At 36.1% G+C, this 22735-nt stretch overlaps 1 protein-coding gene across 1 annotated transcript in view; it reads left to right on the top strand.

Annotated features, from left to right (window-relative positions):
* The first annotated feature begins 2509 nt into the window (after positions 1–2509).
* The window catches only part of COL1A1_1 (collagen, type I, alpha 1), a 31389-nt gene continuing 11163 nt past the window's right edge, over positions 2510–22735 (top strand). The window contains exons 1-9 of the mRNA XM_051213707.1: positions 2510–2819; positions 5111–5163; positions 7748–8104; positions 10710–11006; positions 12119–12344; positions 12478–12863; positions 13148–13561; positions 14552–15247; positions 17700–18594. Of these exons, the coding sequence (XP_051069706.1) occupies positions 2750–2819; positions 5111–5163; positions 7748–8104; positions 10710–11006; positions 12119–12344; positions 12478–12863; positions 13148–13561; positions 14552–15247; positions 17700–18594 (3394 nt within the window). The 5' untranslated portion in view covers positions 2510–2749. The remainder of the gene's footprint in view (positions 2820–5110; positions 5164–7747; positions 8105–10709; positions 11007–12118; positions 12345–12477; positions 12864–13147; positions 13562–14551; positions 15248–17699; positions 18595–22735) is intronic.

Below are 22735 nucleotides of genomic sequence, written 5' to 3'. Positions count from 1 at the left end.
TTAATATGATAGGAGTTTCTGTTCTTTCCATTATAACTCATACTTGGTAAATTTATTTACTATACAATTCAATGCTTACAGAATTGGATATGTGGAATACTCAATATATCATTTATCAAATTTTACCCAAGTAAGAGGATGTTATTCAATTGGTCTGTAATGCTGATTTTTAAAGTTAACTTTCTTATGAAATATTATTTCCAAGTTTGATTATGAAATGATCCTCTCATGGTTGAATCAAGAAGTTCTATTGAATAACATCTTTAGATTAATAATAACAGTATTAAACTATCCTCTACTTATTTCACTAGCAATATATTTTATAACTAGAAAATAACTGAATGCTAGATATTGTAGTGAATATTCATGGTTGAATGACTTCCATGGAATACCATGTTGACACTACCTATTGATGGTTGTAATTTAATTGCAAATTCGTTTAAATATAATCACCAGATTGTTTTTTTCTTAAATTTATCAACGTTTAATTGAGGCAGCTATCATCATACATCCAAAAAGTATGGGATTTACTAGGAAAGAAGAGTTTTTGTAGTGAAAATTATATTATATCTAGGATGGGAAAACCTATTATAGATCTTGAAAAATACATACATTATATATAAATTATTTATACATCTTCATTTCATAACATAACCATCAAAAGGCTTTTTAACTGACCTATATGCATCCTTATTGAATATTAATATGTATAAAAATGTATAAGCTATGGTCAGAATGGAGTTTGTGGAGATGATAGTAATATTATTAGTTGAATTCATTGCTCAATCTATACTAGACCACCATTGAAAACCTAAAAGCATTGGACAACCGTTTCGTCCCAGTATGCAATTTCTCAACAGTGCACGTCCATGATCCCGCATGCGGGATACGAACCCAGAACCTCCGATCTCGCATACAAACACTTAACCTTTAGACCACTGAGTTGACCAGCATCCAATGGTGTTAATAGCTAACTTTCACTGATCCATGAATAGCTGCGCATAACCATTTTTAAAAGACTGAAACGACTCAAAATGATTTTTTAACTAAGATAAGTATGGGACTCCTCAGCAGTGCGCATCCACGATCCCGCACCCCGCGAGATTCAATGGTATACAGTGGCGCAACTTCGTGGATTGGTTGAAGTTAGACATTAACACCGTTGGATGCTGGCTCAGTAGTCTAGTGGGTTAAGCACTTGGTGCGAGACTGATAGGTCCTGGGTCCGAATCTCGCGAGGTGCGGGATCGTGGGTGCGCACTGCTGAGGAGTCCAATACTAGGATAAAGAGGACGTCCTGTGCTTCCGGGTTTTCCATGGTGGTCTAGCTTCAATCGACTCATGATTCCAATCTAAGATATTTCTAAAATCTCCACAAACCCCTTCTAATAAGATAAGTATCCTATTTTCATTAGATAAACTGACCAATGTAAACTTCAAATTGTATAATCTATGAAAATAAAATCTTTATTTCATAATTTAATGATAAAATAAAGATGTATTTATCCTTTGACATTTTCAAATGTATTTCTAATACATAAATGAAAAATAGGATAACCAATCATTGAATTACAGACATATACAAACATTCACTTAAAAGTGAACACATTTCTTTAGTCTAAAATCTAGGACAGAAAGAAATGATTACAATGATTATATTATTCATTTTAATGCTTTCATTCTTTCAATGTCATTCTCCCTATAACTCCCTTTCTCTATGGTGTATATAACTGTTTGTGTCCTAATCTTATAAATGTCCGATATATAATACATGATATTGGCATTAAGATAAACGCAGTGTATGGGTGTGTGTGTGTGTGTGTGAATGTGTGCTATAAGGTACACTGATCCTGTTTATTCGATTGTCTATATCCCTTATGGTAATACTCTGTAAATTTTCCCGTCTTCATTTCTAGCACAAATTGACGTAAAACATTTATACTTAAAAAAAAGCGTATTCTATGAAATTCCTAATTAAGTTCGATTTTTTTTTCTTATCGCTTGGTATTAACTATTTTACAAAATTGATAAATTTATATTTTATTCTAGATTTTAGACAATAACACTAAGCACTAATATGTTCTATCTTTCAATGTAACCAAAAACTAGGAGAAAAAAACACAAAGATTCACTAATCCAAATATTGTTTCAAAAAGAAAGAAAGAAGGAAAGAAATCATTAATTTGTGAAAAGGTGAATGGGTATCTATGGCGGTAACTATTAGGAGTACATACACACATTGAATAAATAGCACATACATTATAATGTCTATTTGTTGTGCAAGAATTTTGTGCATACTTACTAATTCTTGTCTCAAACTACTGTCTTATACAACTATATACAAGTATACACGTATATATATATATATATATATATACAGGAAAAACAAAACATTAGGACGAAACAAAGGAAGAGAAAGGTAACTAAGAGTAGAGTAAATAAAAAAGAAGTATATTAATCCTAATGGTTCCTTTTATTATTATTATTATTATTATTATTATTATTATTAGTCCAAAAGATGGAAACAAGAAAAAAAGATTGTGACCCAAACATACACAGTACTAGTTATAGATTCTGATAGAATAGTGAAGACACAAATTTTTTGTTGTTAACTAACACATTCATAATTGAATAAATTTCATTAGTTAGTTGTTAAGCCAAAATTGGTTCCACTTATTTATCATCTAACCATACATGAGTAGTGCTCATTAAAACAATTGATTGAATCTTTTTTTTCTTTAAATGTCCAATGTATCACATTAAATTTTATTCAATTACAACATTAGTCTTTTTAATATGTTTATTACATTTAATACAAGGTGAGCTGTCTATTATTTATTTATTTATTATTTGGTTACTATGCATTATTGTAATAATATCTTGGATAAAGTGAATCAGTTATAATTTGACCATCTTGTTCTAAAGAAGATTGTATTCATTTGTAAATCATTGATAGCTTATTATCAAGGCTTTATATGGGATCAAGCCTGTTAGTAAGGAAATTGCTAATCTTAAGATTGTCCATTTTATGCTTATATCATTTCAATTATCTATCAAGTTCAACCACTGTCATAGTGTTAACTAAACTGACTGTTCGAAAAAAAATTATTATAAGAAATTAAAATAAAGTGTGAATTTTTCAGTTTATGTCATCACGTTCCTCAATATTGGGCGGCCTGCTTGAGCATCTGGGCTACCTGTTCCTGCCATCTAGATATTTCAACAAGTTATCTATTTTTGTTTGTTTTAATATGTCATTATGTTTATTAATCGCATAAGCTATCCAGCTGCGTTTCTGAAAAGTGTACAACCTTTCGTTGTCAAAGTTACAAAAAACTCAATAAGAGACAATGTGGTTACTGGCAATATACAACGAAAAAAATGCACATTAGTCAGATGTTCATTTAGTGAACTGTTAACATCTAACTGGCGATCACTCAATATTTATCGCCAGGACCGATCAAGAAGAAAGAAACGGAAACTTGTTGAAATACTTTGCGCTGAGAATTCTATATTGTACCAAAAATATAATATTGAATAAAGCTGATAATAATAATAATAACAATAATAATAATAATAATAATTGTAAATCAGACAGATAATGATCTTTATATTATAATAAGACTACTCTTCACTGTCAAAGAGTTAAATACTGGCTGACACGTGAATATACGATTCATATGTCGGCGATTTACATTACAAATTAATATTATTCTATTATCCCATCAACTAAGTTATTTATCAGGTAATTCATTCATAATTCAAAAGGGTTCAAGATCGTTCATTAATCAAATCCGTTTTCATTATCATTGGTACAAAAAATCCATCCGCAAGAAGCGACTCAAACTATTGTATTTTAAGCCTAATACTATTGATTAAAATTTGCTTTCTGAAATTCAAATGGTAATGAGATAATCCTTTTGATGTAGAAAATCATGATTTTATTTAACTTGACTTTGGAAACAATCATATACAAATAACAAAGACCAGACTAATTGGATAGATTACAATTTTCGTCTTGAGCGATTAATCCATTCTTCCATCCTACAGTCCTACCTAACATATGTTGCGTTACAATCGTTTTATGTAGAAATACAATGATTAATCAAGTTGGGTCATAATACGAGAGCTTGTGACATGAGTTAAACTAAAGATGTGGGATTGTTAGGAAGGAATTATTATATAACTCTGAAAACTAGTTACAGGTGTTGGTTATAGTGTTGCATATGCTAGTTATATCGACATTAGTAATATGTAACACTAATAAAAGGTGGAATACCTGGCAGTAGAAGTTCAAGAAGATCGAATAGAAGAGAACGGGGACGATGAGGTTCGAAACAATTGATGAAGGATTTCAAAATGAAGTAATGAATGTATAGTTTTCACATTTTACTAAAGGACTCCGTTATTCTGTACTACAATACAATTCGCTTTCCCCACCTGTGTTCTCGTTAACTGTAATAGCATTTTAATCTTATGATATTGTAAACTGTTTTCATACGTTAAGTTATTGATTAATTAGTGTAACTTGTTAATCTATTTAATTTCATGATTTTTGACTGTTGACCAATGTAAACAAAACAAATAAAAAATTAGTGAATTCAAACAAAGTTTTGATACACTTTGGATAAGTAATACATCTTTATCCGCGGTCTTTGATTCTGCTCCTGTATCATCGCCATTCAATAAATTATAAATATACATGTATATATAATACAAAAATATAAAAAGCATCTGAGAAACTATGGAAACTAAGAAACACTAGACAATTGTTTCGTCCTGGTTTGTGATTCATCAGTAATCTGAACTTATATAGGCTTCAGACTGTACATTACACATGAATTGTAAACTGTATCAAAATAGGTGGTTTATAAAAGCTTTGCATTTGACTATATTCTTTGACTAAAATTCCTTTCAAAATAGAACAAACCACTAATAACATTTCCAAAAGAAATAATCAATACATATTAACCATTCAATACTTACATCTTGATCCTGAATCATCGTTTATATTTCATGAAAAAGGAAACAAATGTAAATATTGATTTATTGATATAATCTAAATACATTTTATTGATTTTAAGTCATTTTATTTATTCTTAACTATCAGGCGAACGTGTTCGAAGATTAAAACGTCAAGCTGAAGATGTACCAAGTCCTGGAGTAAGTTATATATAATTTATCTATAATAAGTATAAATACTTATCTAATCTAGATATCCCTTTTCTCTTTTTTTTTAATTTTTTACCTTAAACGAACTAAAATCAGAATAGGAAATATGAAGTAATTCATTGTTTACTGAAGTAACTATATCTTTGTAATTTTATATATAAAAAACTGGCCAATACTTTATTTAACAATCATCAGTATAAGTTGATTAACCTTACATACATATAATTAAATGAGTCAATTGAAGCTAGACCACCATGGAAAACCTGGAATCATTGGAAGGCTGTCTCGTTCTACTATAGGACTCCTCAGCAGTCGGCATCCACGATCCTGCCCCCCTCACGAGATTCCAACCCAGGACCTATCAGTCTCGCGCGCGAGTGCTTAATCATTAAATCATTGAGCCAGCATTCAACGGTGTTAATGTCTAAATTCAACTAATCCACGAAATTGTGCCACCATACACCATTGTCTTCAGTGAGCTGATATCTCATAACATGTAGTGGTCTAGCTTCAATTGACTCATGATTTCAACTATTGAAATTAGTAAAATCTTCACAAAACCCCTTCTGATAATTAAATGAGTATTAATTAAAGATAAAAAGATCATGTTATTTATCAAATTATCAGTAGAAATATCACTATCTACTAAACTAACAACGTTATGTTTATTGTACTCACAACGATATACACATTGAGTAATATTTATAAAAAAAGATGATTTACAATTAAGGGTGGGTGAACACATACCAAAATGGCTGCAGAAACATTGGATTGCTATGGTCAACGAAGATCACAGGAGAGATAGACATCATCCTCCATTGTGAAACATTTGATTGAAACTGGTCATAAGGTTGATATCAAATCAGTATTTGTAGTGTTATACAAAAACCTTCAAGAACCTATACTAACGTTTATTGAAGCCTTGGCTATACGGAAACTAAAATCCCCTTTTATGCATTCAAAAACAATTCGTCCTTACACTTTACCTACCCTGGTAATACTGATTTATCATCCAGAGTGGTCATCACATTGTTTTTTTTCCTTTGTTACGGCTTACCTTTAACCTGTCTAGTTGACCTTTTAATTTTCATATAAAAATGTCTTAACAAGTATATTGTGTGTGATCAGATTGTTCGAAATGTATTGCACAAATATATCGTCACATAATTCTGATAAACTTCGTCTTCTCACTGTATTATCGAAAAAAAGGTTTTCTTTTTCTTTCCTTCGTTTAAACAAAACAACAATTCAGGCTACTTAATGTTTCTTGTAACATTTCGTTTGATGTATTAGAAAACATGTTAAGTATGTATGTACTCTTCAAGCATTTCTTAAAGATATTAGTTTTTTTATTCAAATCTGTGTTATTAAATGTTCAATTGATCTATGTTATAAATAAGTAAAGTATTATAGATACAGTTTACTGTATTGCGTCATATTTACTTTTTGTAAATAGCTAGAAATTAATCATTGAATTCAGGAGTCGATCTATGCTGGACTACTGCTAAAAACCTGGAAGCATTGAACAGCTGTTTCGTCCTAGTATGAGACTCCTCAACAATGCGTATCCACAATCCCACATACGGGGGTCGAATTCAGGACTTTCGGCTTCACGAGTGAAAGCTTAATCTTTAGACCACTCATTGAAGCTAGACATTAACACCGTTGGATGCTGGTCAGCTCAATGGTTTGGAGATTAAGCGTCTGTGTGTGAGACTAGAGGTCCTGTGCTTCAGTCTCTCACTCGGGATCATGCATACGCACTGTCGAAGAGTCCCATACTAGGACGAAACGGCCGTCGAATTCTTCCAGGTTTTCAACGGTGGTCTAGTATAGATTGACTCATGAATTTAAATATTCAAAAAATCACTACAACCTCTACAAACACCTATACTGATAAAAATTAATCATTGAAATTTCCCATTCGAATAAATTATTAGAATGATGATTGTTTAATAACAAACGTTTTATATTCTTCATTTAAACAAATTACTTGTTAATAATGAACTGATATCTTGGTAAAAGTTATCACTGGTGAGTGATTAGTTCAAGCAAAACAATTAGCAATCTAAATTAAATTAGTAACCAATGGAATCTAGTAATTGTGTCATTTAATATGTGAATAAGAAAGCATTCGATAGCTGTTTTACACACACTTTGGAATTCGTCATCATTGTTAACTGCATGATCAAATTAAATAGAACTTAGAACTTTCATTCCTTTGGTCAAGCACGATATTATCTTTCATGAATCACAATCCGAATTAGTACTTTTAATATAACATCAAGTAATGATGAAGTGAATTTTCAGATCATAAAACGTAATGAATTGTAAATTATCCATTAAGTAGAAGTCAATTTTAAAAACGTGACTTTAAAGACTTACGAATAGATTTATGTGTGAAATAAGCTGAAAAATCTTATATCAAAGATATTTCTGTTCATTTTGCTTAAATTTATCAACTCTAACATCGTTATTGATATTTACAAGGATATATTTATTTGTGAATAACCATAACATTCTGAAAAATCACTGAAATTTCCATAAAAGTTATTTTGACTGAAATTTATTATAGGTTAAAGGTCCAGCACCATTTGGTGTAACAACTTATAGAATTGGTGCAATGGGAGTTCAAGGAGAACGTGGACCACCAGGACCACCGGGGCCAGATGGTTCACCTGGTCCATCAGGTTCACCGGGACCAACGGGAAAAACAGGTGGACCAGGAATTCCTGGACCTATTGGATTGCCTGGACCTCCAGGTGCAGATGGAAAACCAGGTCGAGATGGAGAAGCTGGAAATTCAGGTGCATCAGGTGAAGTTGGCCCACCAGGTCCATCAGGACCAACCGGTCCACCTGGATTAAAAGGACCTGTTGGATTGAAGGGTAAAAAGGGTGAAAGAGGCGATCCAGGAAGAGATGGTGTTGAGGTAAGCATTACCGTATCAATAATTACTGTTTCTTTAATTTATTCCTTGTAAACATGTGCATTGATGAAGCTTTCGAGATATCGATGCTCAATCCATTTTTTAAAATATTAACTAAGTATCCTCATCGTAATCCATAAAAGTCTGTATCTGTAACGTTCATCTTGATAGTCGGAGTTCTATATAAAAGAGTGACTAAAGTGTTTCCACTGACTTTGATTCAGCATAAACATATAGAAAACACACAAATAATAAAAAAAACATTCCTCTGGACTGAATGATTTGGTCATGGAGCTTCCGCTGTCCTGCTGAAATATATCATCAGTACAAACTTCAGATAGAAGTGAAGTATTCGAATTTCTCTACACATAACTAACAACTGTCATTTCTTTGTTCAGTACAACAATGAAAGTTTCACGACCAAAATTTCCAACTCAGAAAACGAAACTCCACCAAAGTCATCCACCAGAGCTACAAATATTTTTCACCATCTCAATAAAAAACATCTATACGTGCTGAATACTACCAAGTAATGCAATCTCAACATGTTTTTTAATGGTATTCATTCACAAATAGTAAATACTTCAAATCGAATATGAATACACCTCCTGGAAAATTAGTTGACAAAGCATATCAGAATTTTACAAACATTATATCTTATTTAATATTGAAACCTTTAAACTGGAAAGTCAGTTTAGCAAGTCATTCATAAATATCATCATTATTCAAAACAGAAATATAAACTATTTTATCACTCAGTAGTATTAAATTTTAAATCATCTATTCTTAACTGCTATGCTGGCCAACGGTCTATGCTCCATTGGAGATAACATGCTTAAGTAAGTAAGTAAGTATATAAGTAAGTAAGTATTCTTTACTGCTGATCTAATTGTATATCAGTGAAGCCGACGTCTAGCCAATCAATCTAATTAACTTGACATAACAATGCATTTTGTATCTGATGAAAGTTGGTTTAAGTCGATCGTTTAACGAACTGATTAAAAAGAAATCTCGGTCTACGAGACATTATCGACTGCCATCAATGAATAAATTCTATTCAAAATATGAATATAAATATTTAAATTTACATCCTTAACTAAATAGCTATTCTTTTATCAATCGATACTACAAAAAAAAACCCAATACCTATGGAAAACAAAATAATCAAATCACACAGTGTATCAAAATTGATTGATCACTGGGTGGTGGTCAATGTCGTTTGTGCCAAGTCTTTCTTAGTGCAGATCGAATGCTATCAACCAAGTTGCAATATGGGCACTAGTCTAAGAAGGACTTGAAACACATGACATTGGTCACCACTTAGTGATCAATCAATTGTGATTACATCTCAGTCTTACAGGAGGTCGGTCACGGCCTGGATAGCTCAGTGATAACGTCTCTGACTGTGAAGCTGGGTGACACGAGATCGAATCCACCAGGGAGCACCAGTTCCCTCAAGATTACAGGAACACCTTACTGACGAGTGCCACGTAGCACGAAACCCGGGTCCAGAGTTTCCTGTTGATTACCTCCAACAACCATCTTAGCTGTGTATTATCATAAACATTTCCTCATATTTAAGAGAACATTTATATAATCCAATCAATCATAAAACTAAGAACATATCTAAGTCAATTCAAGGTACCTAAATTAAACTCAAAAATAATAATAGTTTAAACTAGAAGCCAGGAAATAGTTAATGATATGATAATCTTTCTTGTTTAAATGATAGTTTAATATTACTATATTTATTACTCTATAATTTATATATGAGTTTCCTGTAAAGACACAAGTGGACTTACATCGTTATGAAGTATTGAGCTAAAATCTAACCAATGTTCCTTGCTTTTGGATCTTTTTCCACTTTGTGTCAATCAATAATACAAAGTACAAATAGAACAATATTGAATATTTAATGCATCATTAATTATTTTAAGTTGTATATTCTTTTCTGATAAATAAATGGTACCTGTGAAAACATTAGTTAATGAGTTATGATTCAGATAGTTTGTAACAGAAGTTTATAAACTATGAAGAATCTAATTTAATTGAATATTAAAAAATAGAAATGAAACAATGATGAATATTAGTGAGATTATAATTTATGGATGACCGTTGATCGACGCCAGACTGACCTTGAGAGTGTCCACCTAATAACTAGGACCAAATGAGAGTTCTAAACCAGTGTGAAGAATTAGAATTATGAATTACAGTTGATGGTTATGGTTAAGAATTAGATTTAGGGTTTTTATCACGAATTCACATAATTTCTGATGTCAAAACTCTATTTAGCTGAATGAATTTTGCGCCAAAATTCAAGACCTATTATCTAATATCTGATTGGTTCGTCCATAAATAATAGTCTTGCCTGAATATTTTTATGACACAATGTTTATATGATAGTACAACTGAATTCATACAAAACAACTTAACACTGATTAAATTCTATGGAATGAATCTAGTAAATATTTTATAGTTAGAGAGGAAATTCGACATAATTAAACAATTAGAAATCTTTGATTTTTCAATGTTGAGATGAAATTTTGATAGTTTTATTATAAGAGACAAACTGATATATGTTTCAATGTATTAATTGTATTTCGATCAGGGTGTCCGAGGAGATATTGGTGCTCCTGGACTTATGGGACGTACTGGTGCTCGTGGCGGAGTTGGACCTGCTGGTCCATCAGGCACGCCAGGACAAGTTGGTCCTGCTGGAGCAGATGGTCTTCCTGGAGCTCAAGGTCCGCCAGGTCCACAAGGTCTTCCAGGAGAACCAGGTGCTATTGGCCCAACTGGTGATCAAGGAGAAACTGGTGAAGCTGGATTACGTGGAGGAGTTGGTGAGCCTGGTAAACCTGGGCTTGATGGGAAACCTGGACGACCTGGGGAACAAGGAATTCAGGTAATAAAAACTTCAGAATATGCACATTTTGATTTCAATAAGCTTTAACTGTCACTAAAATTGTAAAATTTATCTTATATTGTGGATAAAAAAGCTTCTACTTTGTGCTTTCAGGAAACAACGTTAGTGTTAAAAACTACTCGATGAGATCCTGCCACAACGATTTTATTTTAATCAATTTAATCAACTTCATTAATAAATTATGCTGTTAACTTAAAAATCTATGTCATATTAGAACACCAGGTGATTATTTCCAAATTGTTCATAATTGTGTTTATTATTAGAATGGGAGTTTGTGGAGATTGTAGTTATTTCTAATAGTTGAATTCATGAGACAATCTACGCTAGTATGGATCGAGGTTAAGCGTTCGCGCATGAGACCGTAGGTCGTGGGTTTGAGTCCGTCATATAGGATAGTGGATGGGCACTGGTGGGGAGTCTCATACTAGGGAGAAACACCCGTCCAGTGTTTCCAGGTTTTTAATGGTAGTCTAGCATAGATTGAATTCATGATCGATTCTCTAATATGATTGATGGGTACCTCCTTGCTTTCGAATTGATTAATCTCAAAGATTATACTGAGTGGAAAATCTTAATAATGTTAAAATGACTTATAATGTATGATAACAAGGGTTAAATAATAAATTATTGATTTAAATAGTCTAAATGTTAATGAAACACTTTAAATAAACTACTACAATGGAATAAGTAATTAAATATCACGTGAACAGATTAATTGATTGTGTATAATAGAATAGGATTACTGAATACACAGATTGGATGATTTCTTCGAGTAAGATGATGAACCAGAACAGTTTCAACGTGAACAACCGAATTATTTTAGCCACATCATATTGATCACTGAACTTAGATGAACCTATTCACATATTAATACACTTTAAATATGTGTCATTAAGCTTTTGTGGGAAACTTACTGCAAAATTACCTTTTGATGACATCATAAAATGTTGACGAACATGATCATATTCATAAGCTGTCAATTTCGTTTTGTTTAAAACTGTAACTGATAAATATATTTACGCAATACTTTTGGACTATAAAAGTTAATTTTCATCTGTACTGATTATATTTAATTCTTTTGCCTCTAAAAGGGTCCGCCTGGAAAAGATGGAACGCAAGGACAAAAAGGTGACATAGGGTTTCGAGGAGCGCCGGGACCGGAAGGTATGCCAGGTCCTCGAGGAGCACCTGGCACATCAGGTTCATCAGGTGAACAAGGAACTAAGGGATCCATTGGAGTTTCTGGACCTCCAGGGAATCGTGGACCTCAGGGAAACTCTGGTCCACCTGGTGTTATAGGTCCTCGTGGTTTACCAGGTAAGAGATGAGTTCTTTTCTCAATGAACACAACAAAAAATACATCGGAATCAACTAAATAATCATTATAATGTTATTGCCAGTTTTCTAGATACTTAAAAACATAAGCTTTCATATAAAATTATTTACTCAGGTCCTCCTGGAGAAGTTGGAAAACCTGGCATCCCTGGTTCTCAAGGGCCTCCTGGGGCAAAGGGATCGGCTGGAGTAGCTGGTTCTCCTGGCGCTCCTGGACGACCAGGTATCGACGGAAGACCAGGTGTTCCAGGACCAGCAGGGAAAAGTGGCCCAATGGGAAAAACGGGACCGAGAGGAGAACCAGGTCAAGCAGGACAAGATGGTAAGCCAGGGAGGATCGGTCCTCCTGGACCACCAGGAGAGAATGGACGGGATGGAATCCCAGGGGCTTCCGGTCCTCCTGGTCCACTGGGTCAACCAGGTAAAGCCGGATCAAGTGGCCTTCCAGGAGCTACGGGAGCAAGTGGCCCGCCAGGGTTACAAGGCGATATTGGACAACAGGTAGGTCTCACATTTTTCTAGAAATATTGCAGAAACAATGTAAGGTTAATTTACTGAATCACTTTATGGATAATTCAATTCTCTTATGAAGTTTATATGATTATCCACTAGATAATTAATTGTGGTGGCTATGACTCCCAATTTTTCCTCTAATTATGCAAAGTTATAGAGTCTCAATATCTTCAGGACACATTCTGTGCGTTTGTTTTTGAGTCCAATAATAAAAATCGGAAAATTTAGAGAACGTTAATCAAACACTTAACCTAAGTTTTATTTTGTTTCAGGGTCCTCAAGGTGAACGAGGCCTTCCCGGATCTGTAGGCCTACCTGGTCCAAAAGGAGAAAAAGGTGAGAAAGGTCCATTAGGTGAGGCTGGTGCTGTTGGTGATGCAGGTCCCCCAGGACCTCAAGGGAAACAAGGACCGATTGGTGAAAAAGGATTTCAGGGTTTGATTGGAAATGTTGGTTCCCCAGGTTTACGAGGACCACGAGGAGATCCTGGACCATCTGGTGACCCTGGTAAAGACGGAACACCAGGAGTAGACGCACCAGATGGCGAAGTTGGTGCTGCAGGCCCAGAGGGGCCACAAGGTCCTATAGGTCCAGCAGGTCAGCCAGGACCTCGAGGTTTGCCTGGTCCGAAAGGAGAACCTGGCAGTATAGGACCAATTGGGATACCTGGAAGAATGGGAGTGATGGTTAGTTAGAAATTCATTTTACTTTATATACTACTTTTCGTGTATCTTTCTAAAGATTACTCAGAGAGTGACTGTGCATCAAAGTGGTGGAAAGAAACAAATTATTATTCAAGACTGGTAATTATGACTGTTTTCCTTATACTTGTTCTAAACTGTCTCCAAATATGGATGTGAATTAATAATTGCACATGAGTTTTAACAGTAACTGTGTATGTATTAAAAGCAGGAGTTGGATCTGAAGTAATATTATTATTATTATTATTATTATTATTATTAGCTGTGGTAATAGTAACCAGGTAGCTTATAAATAATCTCTTGAAATGGTGGGTGAACTAGTTGAACCTTACTTGAAGCTGTTTATTTAAGCTTCATTGTGAAGGAAGAATTTGGACTTATCCGTAACTTGCGTAATATTAATATCCTTGCTACGGATTCTTCGTTTGTAAATTAATCCCCCACAAAGACGAGTAATGTTCTTTCATTTGCTATTCCTTTTAGATCTTTTAAATATATCTATTGTCTCATGAAAGCTAAATCCCTCTTAAGCAAGACAACTTCGGATCGGTGTTTTAGGAGCTTTGCTGGATAGTCTTTTCATATCATATGTTGAAACTTTAGCAGAATATTCAAATGAAAATGAATCTTCATAGAATGTAATTAGATAACAACGTAGTCGTATGTGTAAAAACCAGAAAATTCAACCTGCGTAATATAAGAGCTGTACGTGACAGTTTTTAATTACATTAAGCCTACTCTAATACAACTGATTTGAATATTTTGTACTAATGATCGGTATGACGACGCATTTTTTCCTAATTATTCTTGATTTTATAAGATTTCCAATTGTTTAGTTAGACATTTTTATCACTCATATAACGATCTCACTGTGGTCAAATTTCTTGAAATGTATAAATAACACGGGTCTGATATAATTTATTTCCTTATAACTGCACGCAAACTTACCAATGATTATTAACCACCCTCTTTTAGGGAATACCGGGAGCTCCAGGACCCTCTGGTCCGAATGGTCCACCAGGTTTTAAAGGCGATAGAGGCATTTCAGGAGCCCATGGAGTCCCGGGAAAGGATGGTCAGCCTGGAAGTCCTGGACCCGTAGGTGCTAGAGGTCCACCTGGTGCAATTCATGTGGGTGGGAGGTCACTGGGAATTATGGGGCCACCTGGTCCAGTCGGAGATAATGGCGTACAAGGAGATGCTGGAGTTCCTGGAATGCCTGGACAGGTTGGTCCAGTCGGTCTCCAGGGCCCAAGTGGAACACCTGGCAAACGTGGACCATCAGGTGCACCTGGATCACCTGGAAGCCCAGGTGCAAATGGTCGTGCAGGAATAAGAGGTCGAGCTGGTAGCGCAGGTCAGTTGGGTGGGCAAGGTCCTCCTGGTGTTCAAGGTCCAGCAGGTGTCCCAGGAGTCAGAGGACCTCAAGGTCCTCGTGGTCTGCCTGGTAGACAAGGTACTCAAGGAATTCCGGGAAAAGCTGGTTTAAGTGGCCCACAAGGTGAAACAGGTTTGCCTGGAAAACCAGGAAAACAAGGTCCGACAGGACCACCTGGACCAGCCGGAAAAGATGGTGACCCCGGGGAACCGGGCACTCCTGGAACGGTAGGTGAACCCGGAGATGTTGGTAGTCCTGGAGCACCTGGGCGAGATGGACCTATTGGACTGATTGTAAGTTATAAAGTTATTCATTGAATTTTCTGATTAAACTTGTTGATGTTTCAGGGTTTATGCAACCAAAGTGAATCGTTTACCAATCTAACATGAAGTATTCTTCATAACATATTCAAAGTTTACTAACATCTAATAATATTATACAACTTATGATCATCAGTAGAACCTTTCGAATTAACTTAATATTTATCGTCATCAATTAGAGAAAAAATAAATTTAAAGATTAAGCTATAGTCACAAATCACTTATTAAAACTCAGGTAAGATAAATAAATGTTCAATGAAAATTTTTATGGAAAACATTCCTTTGTCAGCTTGGAAAGTATTTCACACAAACAGTTCCACTTATCATCATCTTGAAGAGAAGAAAAATATAAAGATTTGAGCAGAATAACATGAATTCATTATTGTTTTGTTTGGTCCTCGCCAACTGTGTTTATAAATTTACACGTACCTGGCAAAGCACCTAGATTGTCCGAACATGAAGGAGGACATATCACAAAATATTTTGAGCATGTTCCAAAAAGCCTTGGATTAATGGAAGGAAAGACTTTAAACAGTGCAATTACTAAACATCACTTGGAAACGGGACATCAAGTCGATACCTTGCAATTTCTCAAGGTGATTAATAAACAACCAAGCCCCAGTCTTCACAATTTTATTCTTACTTGTTGTGGGCGTTTGCTTGTTTCTAGCCCTTTAGATTTTTTGTTTGTTATTGTCTAACTTCAACCAATCCATGAGATTGCGCCACGTCCACCATTGTCTTAAGTGAGTAACTATCTCACAACAGACCCGGTTGAACTCCACTGGTCACGGCTTCTCACTAGAACTCCAGGAAATAACTCTTGGAGACAGTCACTAGTGTGCATATGATCACATGCTCAAATTCGTGGATTGGTTCAAGTTAAACGTTAATACCATTGGATGCTGGGTCACTGGTCTAGAGGTTGAGAGTTCGCGCGCGAGACTGATTGGTCCTGGGTTCTAAATCCCACGAGGCGGGATCGTGGATGTGCACTGTTGAGGAGTTCTATAATAGAACGAAACGGTCGTCCAGTGCTTCCAAGTTTTCCATGATGGTCTAGCTTTAACTGACCCATGAATTCAATTATTAGATAAATTTTTCATTAACACAATCAAAAATAATTATTTAGGCAATGAACTATTAATTACATCTTCTTATGCTGTGTACAAATTAATTTTTGAATGGTAAATAATGTCATGCTGTTTAATCCTTAGTAATGAATGAATCCTGTTGGTTAAGTTTAAGTATTGCTACAAACTGGAGTGAGTTAACACCAATATTCTGACTACTTTTGAAAACCTGGGAGCGATGGATGCCCGCTTCTTCCTCGTATAAGACTCCCCAGCAGTGTACACTCACGACCATGAACGTGGGAATCGAACACCAAAATCACGGTCTTGTATTCAAATACCTAACGTTTAGACCACTAAGCTAGCATCTAACGGTTTTGATATCTCACATCAATCAATCAATGATGTTACTGATAGTCCCCCGTCCTGCGCTCACTTAAAATAGAAGTAGATGCTAAATTTCTGTATTTACTAGAAGGATAACGAAAACTTTACGACCATATCATTTAATTCAGATGAAGCATTATCACTACTTATTATAGAGATATAAATAATTTTGTGACTAGAAAGTTACGATAAGACAAACCTGAGAAAATAACAATCAACATGATCACAAAAAGCATCAACATTTAATAGTGAAAGCAACTGATAGCAATTAGTAATGATACAAGCGTGAAATCAGATCACATTGATAAACGAAAATGAATAACTGACAACAGTAAAGTTTTGACTGAATGACACCGATAGGTAAAATTTTAAGTCTTTGGCTTTCCAACCAGCAGTAAATACTTAGCATTTTAAAGTATTAAAGGAACAACCTTGCTTATTATAGATCACTTAACCGATTTCCTTATTTAACGTAGTTCTACAAATAATCAACTGAGGATAGAATAGCCTAGTGATTGTGTCTACAAGTGTTGTTTCAACTAGTACTATTTGGAATTGATCTTTAGTATGTACACATACAGAAGTTCACTTAAGCGATTCCTAATACTGAACAAGGAAAAACAATGCCAGAATTTTGGTAATTTGACCAAGATCCCTTAAAATCCAGTAGCAAATCGATTAAATTAGGTTAATGAATTATTATTTTAAAATTTGTGGATAAACTGGACATGATGTAAACAGATTTTATGATATTATTTTGCAAACCAATTATATATTTTTAACTAACGAAATTATTAGAAACTTATTGGTCATACTATGGAAGATAGAGTTTTCTAGGACATTAAATAAGAACAACATAAATAACCCAAGTAACACACATATTGTTCAACAGAATGCTAATAGTCCAACTGCAGAAGCTACTATGTTTGATATCATGACTATTCTTTAATTTTTTTCGAAAATAGGGTATGCGTGGATCATCAGGTGGACCTGGACCAAGAGGACCACCTGGTCCACCCGGTCTAAGTGGTCCACAGGGAGCAGCCGGACCAACTGGACCCCAGGGACCTCAAGGGCCAAGGGGAGCGAAAGGAGCCAAAGGGCCACCTGGATCTGAGGGCCCTGAAGGACCACCAGGAGAAGATGGAGAGCAAGGGCCTGAAGGTTTAGCTGGACCTCCTGGTGAGCCTGGACTTGATGGACCACGAGGACAAAGAGGTATTCCAGGTCCCTTGGGCCCGGTTGGAGAAGTTGGACAACCCGGTCAAGATGGTCGACCTGGACCACAAGGAGAACGTGGTGTTTCCGGTAAACCCGGACTTCCAGGACCACCTGGAGCAAAAGGAGCTGCTGGTGAAACTGGCCCAGACGGACAAGATGGATCGAGTGGTCTTCCAGGAAGCCCAGGCGGTCGAGGTCACCCTGGATGGTCTGGACCACCTGGGCCACCCGGTCCTCCTGGTCCTGATGGTGTACGTGGAGACCCTGGAGAAATAGGTTATCCCGGAAATCCAGGGCCACCGGGTGATAGTGGACCTATTGGTGAGACCGGAACCAAAGGTCCCAAAGGACAAAGAGGAGAAACAGGGCTACCTGGTCCACCAGGTCCTTCAGGAAGAGATGGATCGTCTGGGCCTCCTGGACCGATGGGGCCTCCAGGACCTCCTGGACCACCAGGAATGCCATCCGTACAACTACCAACAATCAGTCGGAGTACAAAAGCTGGAAATATATACGCAGATGATCCATTGGCAGGAAGAATTATGGGAACGTATGAGCATTCAAGACCAAGGGGAACAAGATCTGCACCTGCTTTGACATGTAAACAACTAGGTGAATATAACAAGAATCTACCTGATGGTAAGTTAAGTACGCATTAATCATCCTATACTTGACAGGAATAGATCCGAGTAATTTACCGTACAATAATACCAAAATGATCACATGTCTTTGCATTTATCAATTATGACCTAATGGTTGAAATTATTCCATGCACATTATAATAGTGTCTTCATATAATTCCAGAATATATTTTTAAACTTACTAAGAAATAGTTCAAATTAAAAAAAACCTAAATGTTTATATGAATAAATTTGATCGTGAATTGACTACAATTACACAATTATAAATGTAATGAATATAACATGGTTAACGTAATTAAACAATAAGATTAATCTGGCCGTTATAAGCTTTGATTTAATCAGCATGAACAAATATTTGAATAACTGATTACAGTTATATAAAAAAAGTCAATGAAATCTAGTCTAAAATACTGTGGTGTATGCTACTGATATCGATAGATATAGGTAGTATGTACCATCAATCAAAAATGAAATGTCTGGTTGCAGAAAGTTAAGAAAGTCAAACAAAAGAGAACGAGAACAGTGAATAATTGCTGTGGAAATGAAATAACAGTAAAGTCTGAGACGATGGACTGATATTTGCAAAAAGGAACAGTCAAGTTTGAGACAACTGATTGACATTTTGCAAATGAAGTAATTACTGTATTGTTCTCAGATTTTACTAAGACGTTCTGTAATTTTGTATCCAAGTACATTCGATTGTCCAAACTGATGTTCTCGTTCACTAAAATACTACACGGTTAATTGATCATTTAACATCATTGTTTTTAACGATAATATATTAAAATATCTACGGATCATCATCAGTATGTTTTCCTATTACACTGCTTGTACACGCTTTGTCAGGATAATGTGTGGTAGTTATCGAAGGATAGTATTCCAAACATTAGATCTTAAAAGATGAATAGTAAACATTTTTAAAAGTGACATTTTACCTAGAGCTCAGAGTCTGAAAGGGTAACTAAAGAATAAAACCCTTTTAAAAAATTAAAGCTAATTTTCACCACACATTAATATCATCTGGGAATCCAGTACTGAGTAAAAGGCACTGAAAAACTACTTCGTATATTTCTATCAGTACTAAATTACCAGCCTACAAAACAATTGAAACTAGGTTCATTTAGTTCCTATAGAAACCCAATATCTTTAAGGCACTTGCTCAGCATATATTGGTTTGCATTTCCAATGTCAGTAAACCTTCATCCAATGTGATGGATGCATTAGCCTTATACTCAACTTGATTAATTTTACGAGTCTACTCTACGGAAATCTATCTGAAAGGCAAAAGATATCGACGGTTATATTTATTTAGGGTCTTGGTGTAGATTTTAGATTGACAGTTAACAATTTCAAAATATTTTACATTCAACAAGTTGTACGATTTAAATATCAGTTTGATATATTTAAAACCGACTATTTTACAATTAGTTAGAGGCTAATAACAGTTTCCTATAATTATCAGTATAGGATTGTGGAAATTGTTGAATCTAGATTGATATCAAGAATGGATCAATTTTAGACCGCCATTGAAACCTGGAAGCACTGGATGGCTGTTTCGTCATAGTATGGGATCCCTCACTACCGGGCATCCACGATCCCGTTGGATGCCGGCTCAGTGGTCTGAAGGTTCAGCGTTAGCTCGTGAGACCGAACGTCCTAGGTTCGAGTCCCGCGCGTGGGATTGTGGGTGCTCGATGCTGAGGGCTTCCATTTTAAGACGAAACGGCCCCCTAATTCTTTCAGGTTTTAAATGGTGGTCTAACATTTATCCATTCATGATATCAATCTAAACTTCGATTACTTACTTACTTACACCTGTTACTCCTCGTGAAGGAGCATAGGTCGCTCACCAGCATTCTCCATCCAACCCTGTCCTGGACAATCCTTTCCAGCTCCTTCCAGTTGTAATTCATCCTTTTCATATCTGCTTCTATTATCCGACGTAATGTGTTCTTTGGCCTTCCTCTTTTCCGCTTCCCTTCAGGATTCCAAGTTAGAGCTTGCCTCGTGATGCAGTTTGACGATTTGCGTAATGTATGTCCTATCCATTTCCATCGTCTTTTCCTAATTTCCTCTTCAGCTGGAAGTTGGTTTGTTCTCTCCCACAGAAGGCTATTGCTGATGGTATCCGGCCAATGGATGTTGAGTATCTTGCGTAGACAGCTATTTATAAATACTTGTACTTTCTTGATTGTGGTTGTTGTAGTTCTCCAAGTTTCAGCTCCATACAGTAGAATTGCCTTGACGTTCGTATTGAAGATTCTCACTTTGATATTGGTTGAAAGTTGTTTTGAGTTCCATATGTTCTTCAATTGTAGGAATGCGGCCCTTGCTTTGCCAATCCTCGCCTTTACGTCTGCATCTGAACCTCCATGTCTATCGACGATGCTTCCCAGATATGTGAAGGATTCTACATCTTCCAGAGTTTCGCCATCAAGGGTGATTGGATTGCTGTTCTCCGCTTTGAATTTGAGGACCTTGGTTTTCCCTTTGTGTATGCTGAGGCCTACTGATGCAGAGACTGCTGCTACATTGGCTGTCTTTATCTGAATCTGTTCACGTGTACGTGATAGGAGGGCTAGGTCATCTGCGAAGTCCAGATCGTCTGATTGGTTCTGAGCTGTCCATTGTATTCCGTGTTTTCCTTCAGATGTCGAGGTCTTCATAATCCAGTCGACCACCAGAAGAAAGAGGAAGGGAGAGAGTAAACAGCCTTGTCTGACTCCGGTCCTTACTTGGAATGCATCTGTCAGCTGTCCTCCATGCACTACTTTGCACTGTAGTCCGTCGTATGAGTTCCGGATAATATTGACAATCTTCTCAGGAACTCCGTAGTGTCGAAGAAGTTTCCATAATGTCCTCCTATCTACACTGTCGAATGCCTTTTCATAATCAATGAAGTTGATGTATAGTGACGAGTTCCACTCAACTGATTGTTCGACGATGATCCGTAGTGTTGCAATTTGGTCTGTGCACGACCGATCCTTTCGGAATCCAGCTTGTTGATCTCGAAGTTGGGCATCTACTGCATCCTTCATCCGGTTCAGCAACACCCTGTTGAAGACTTTCCCTGGTATTGACAGTAGTGTAATGCCTCTGTAGTTTTCACATTTGCTCAGATCTCCTTTCTTTGGAATCTTGATGAGGTGTCCTTCTTTCCAGTCCATTGGCACTTGTTCCTCCTCCCAAATCTTTTTGAATAGAGGGTAAAGCATGCTTGTGGTTACTTCGACGTCTGATTTCAGTGCTTCAGCTGGTATGTTGTCGGGTCCTGCTGCTTTCCCGTTCTTGATTTGACTGACGGCCATTCTAATTTCTTCCGTCGTTGGTGGGTTGACATCTATAGGAAGATCTGTGTGTGCTGCTTCGATGTTCGGTGGATTCATTGGAGCCGGCCTATTCAGGAGTTCCTCGAAGTATTCTACCCATCTGTTTCGCTGTTGTTGAATTTCAGTGATCGGCTTGCCTTCTTTGTCTTTGACCGGCCTCTCTGGTTTACTGTATTTCCCTGATAGTTTCTTCGTTGTATCGTAGAGCTGTTTCATATTTCCTTCTCTAGCAGCTTTTTCTGCCGTCGTTGCTAATTCTTCCACGTATTTCTTCCTGTCGGCTCTAATGCTCCTCTTCACTTGCTTGTTTGCTTCTATGTATTCAGCTTGTGCTTGGACTTTCTCTGCTCGTGTTCGGCTGTTGTTAATTGCTGTCTTCTTGTTCTTCCTTTCTTTGATCTTGTCCAGTGTTTCTATAGAGATCCATTCCTTATGATGGTGTTTCTTTAGGCCCAGAACCTCTTGACACGTTGAAGTCAATGTTTCTTTGATGCCTTTCCAGTTGTCCTCCATGGTAGTTTCTTCTTCCTTCAGTAGATCTTGAAAGGCTTGGAATCTGTTGTTGAGAGCTATCTTGAATTCATTGAGTTTGTCAGTATCTCGAAGGAAGGCTGTATTGAACCTTTGTATTGCTGTTTGTCCACTTGTCCAGTTCTTTTTTAGCTTCAGTTTTAAATTGGCTACAACTAGGTGGTGATCTGAAGCTACGTCAGCTCCTCTCCTGGTTCTCACATCTTCCATTGTCCTTCGGAATTTTTGTTGATGCAAATATGGTCTATCTGGTTCTCTGTAGTGTGGTCCGGTGAGATC

The sequence above is a fragment of the Schistosoma haematobium genome, chromosome 3 (genome assembly GCF_000699445.3).
Source record: "Schistosoma haematobium chromosome 3, whole genome shotgun sequence".
In the NCBI taxonomy this organism is placed as follows: Eukaryota; Metazoa; Platyhelminthes; class Trematoda; order Strigeidida; family Schistosomatidae; genus Schistosoma; species Schistosoma haematobium.
This window is presented reverse-complemented; position numbering and strand designations above follow the sequence as displayed.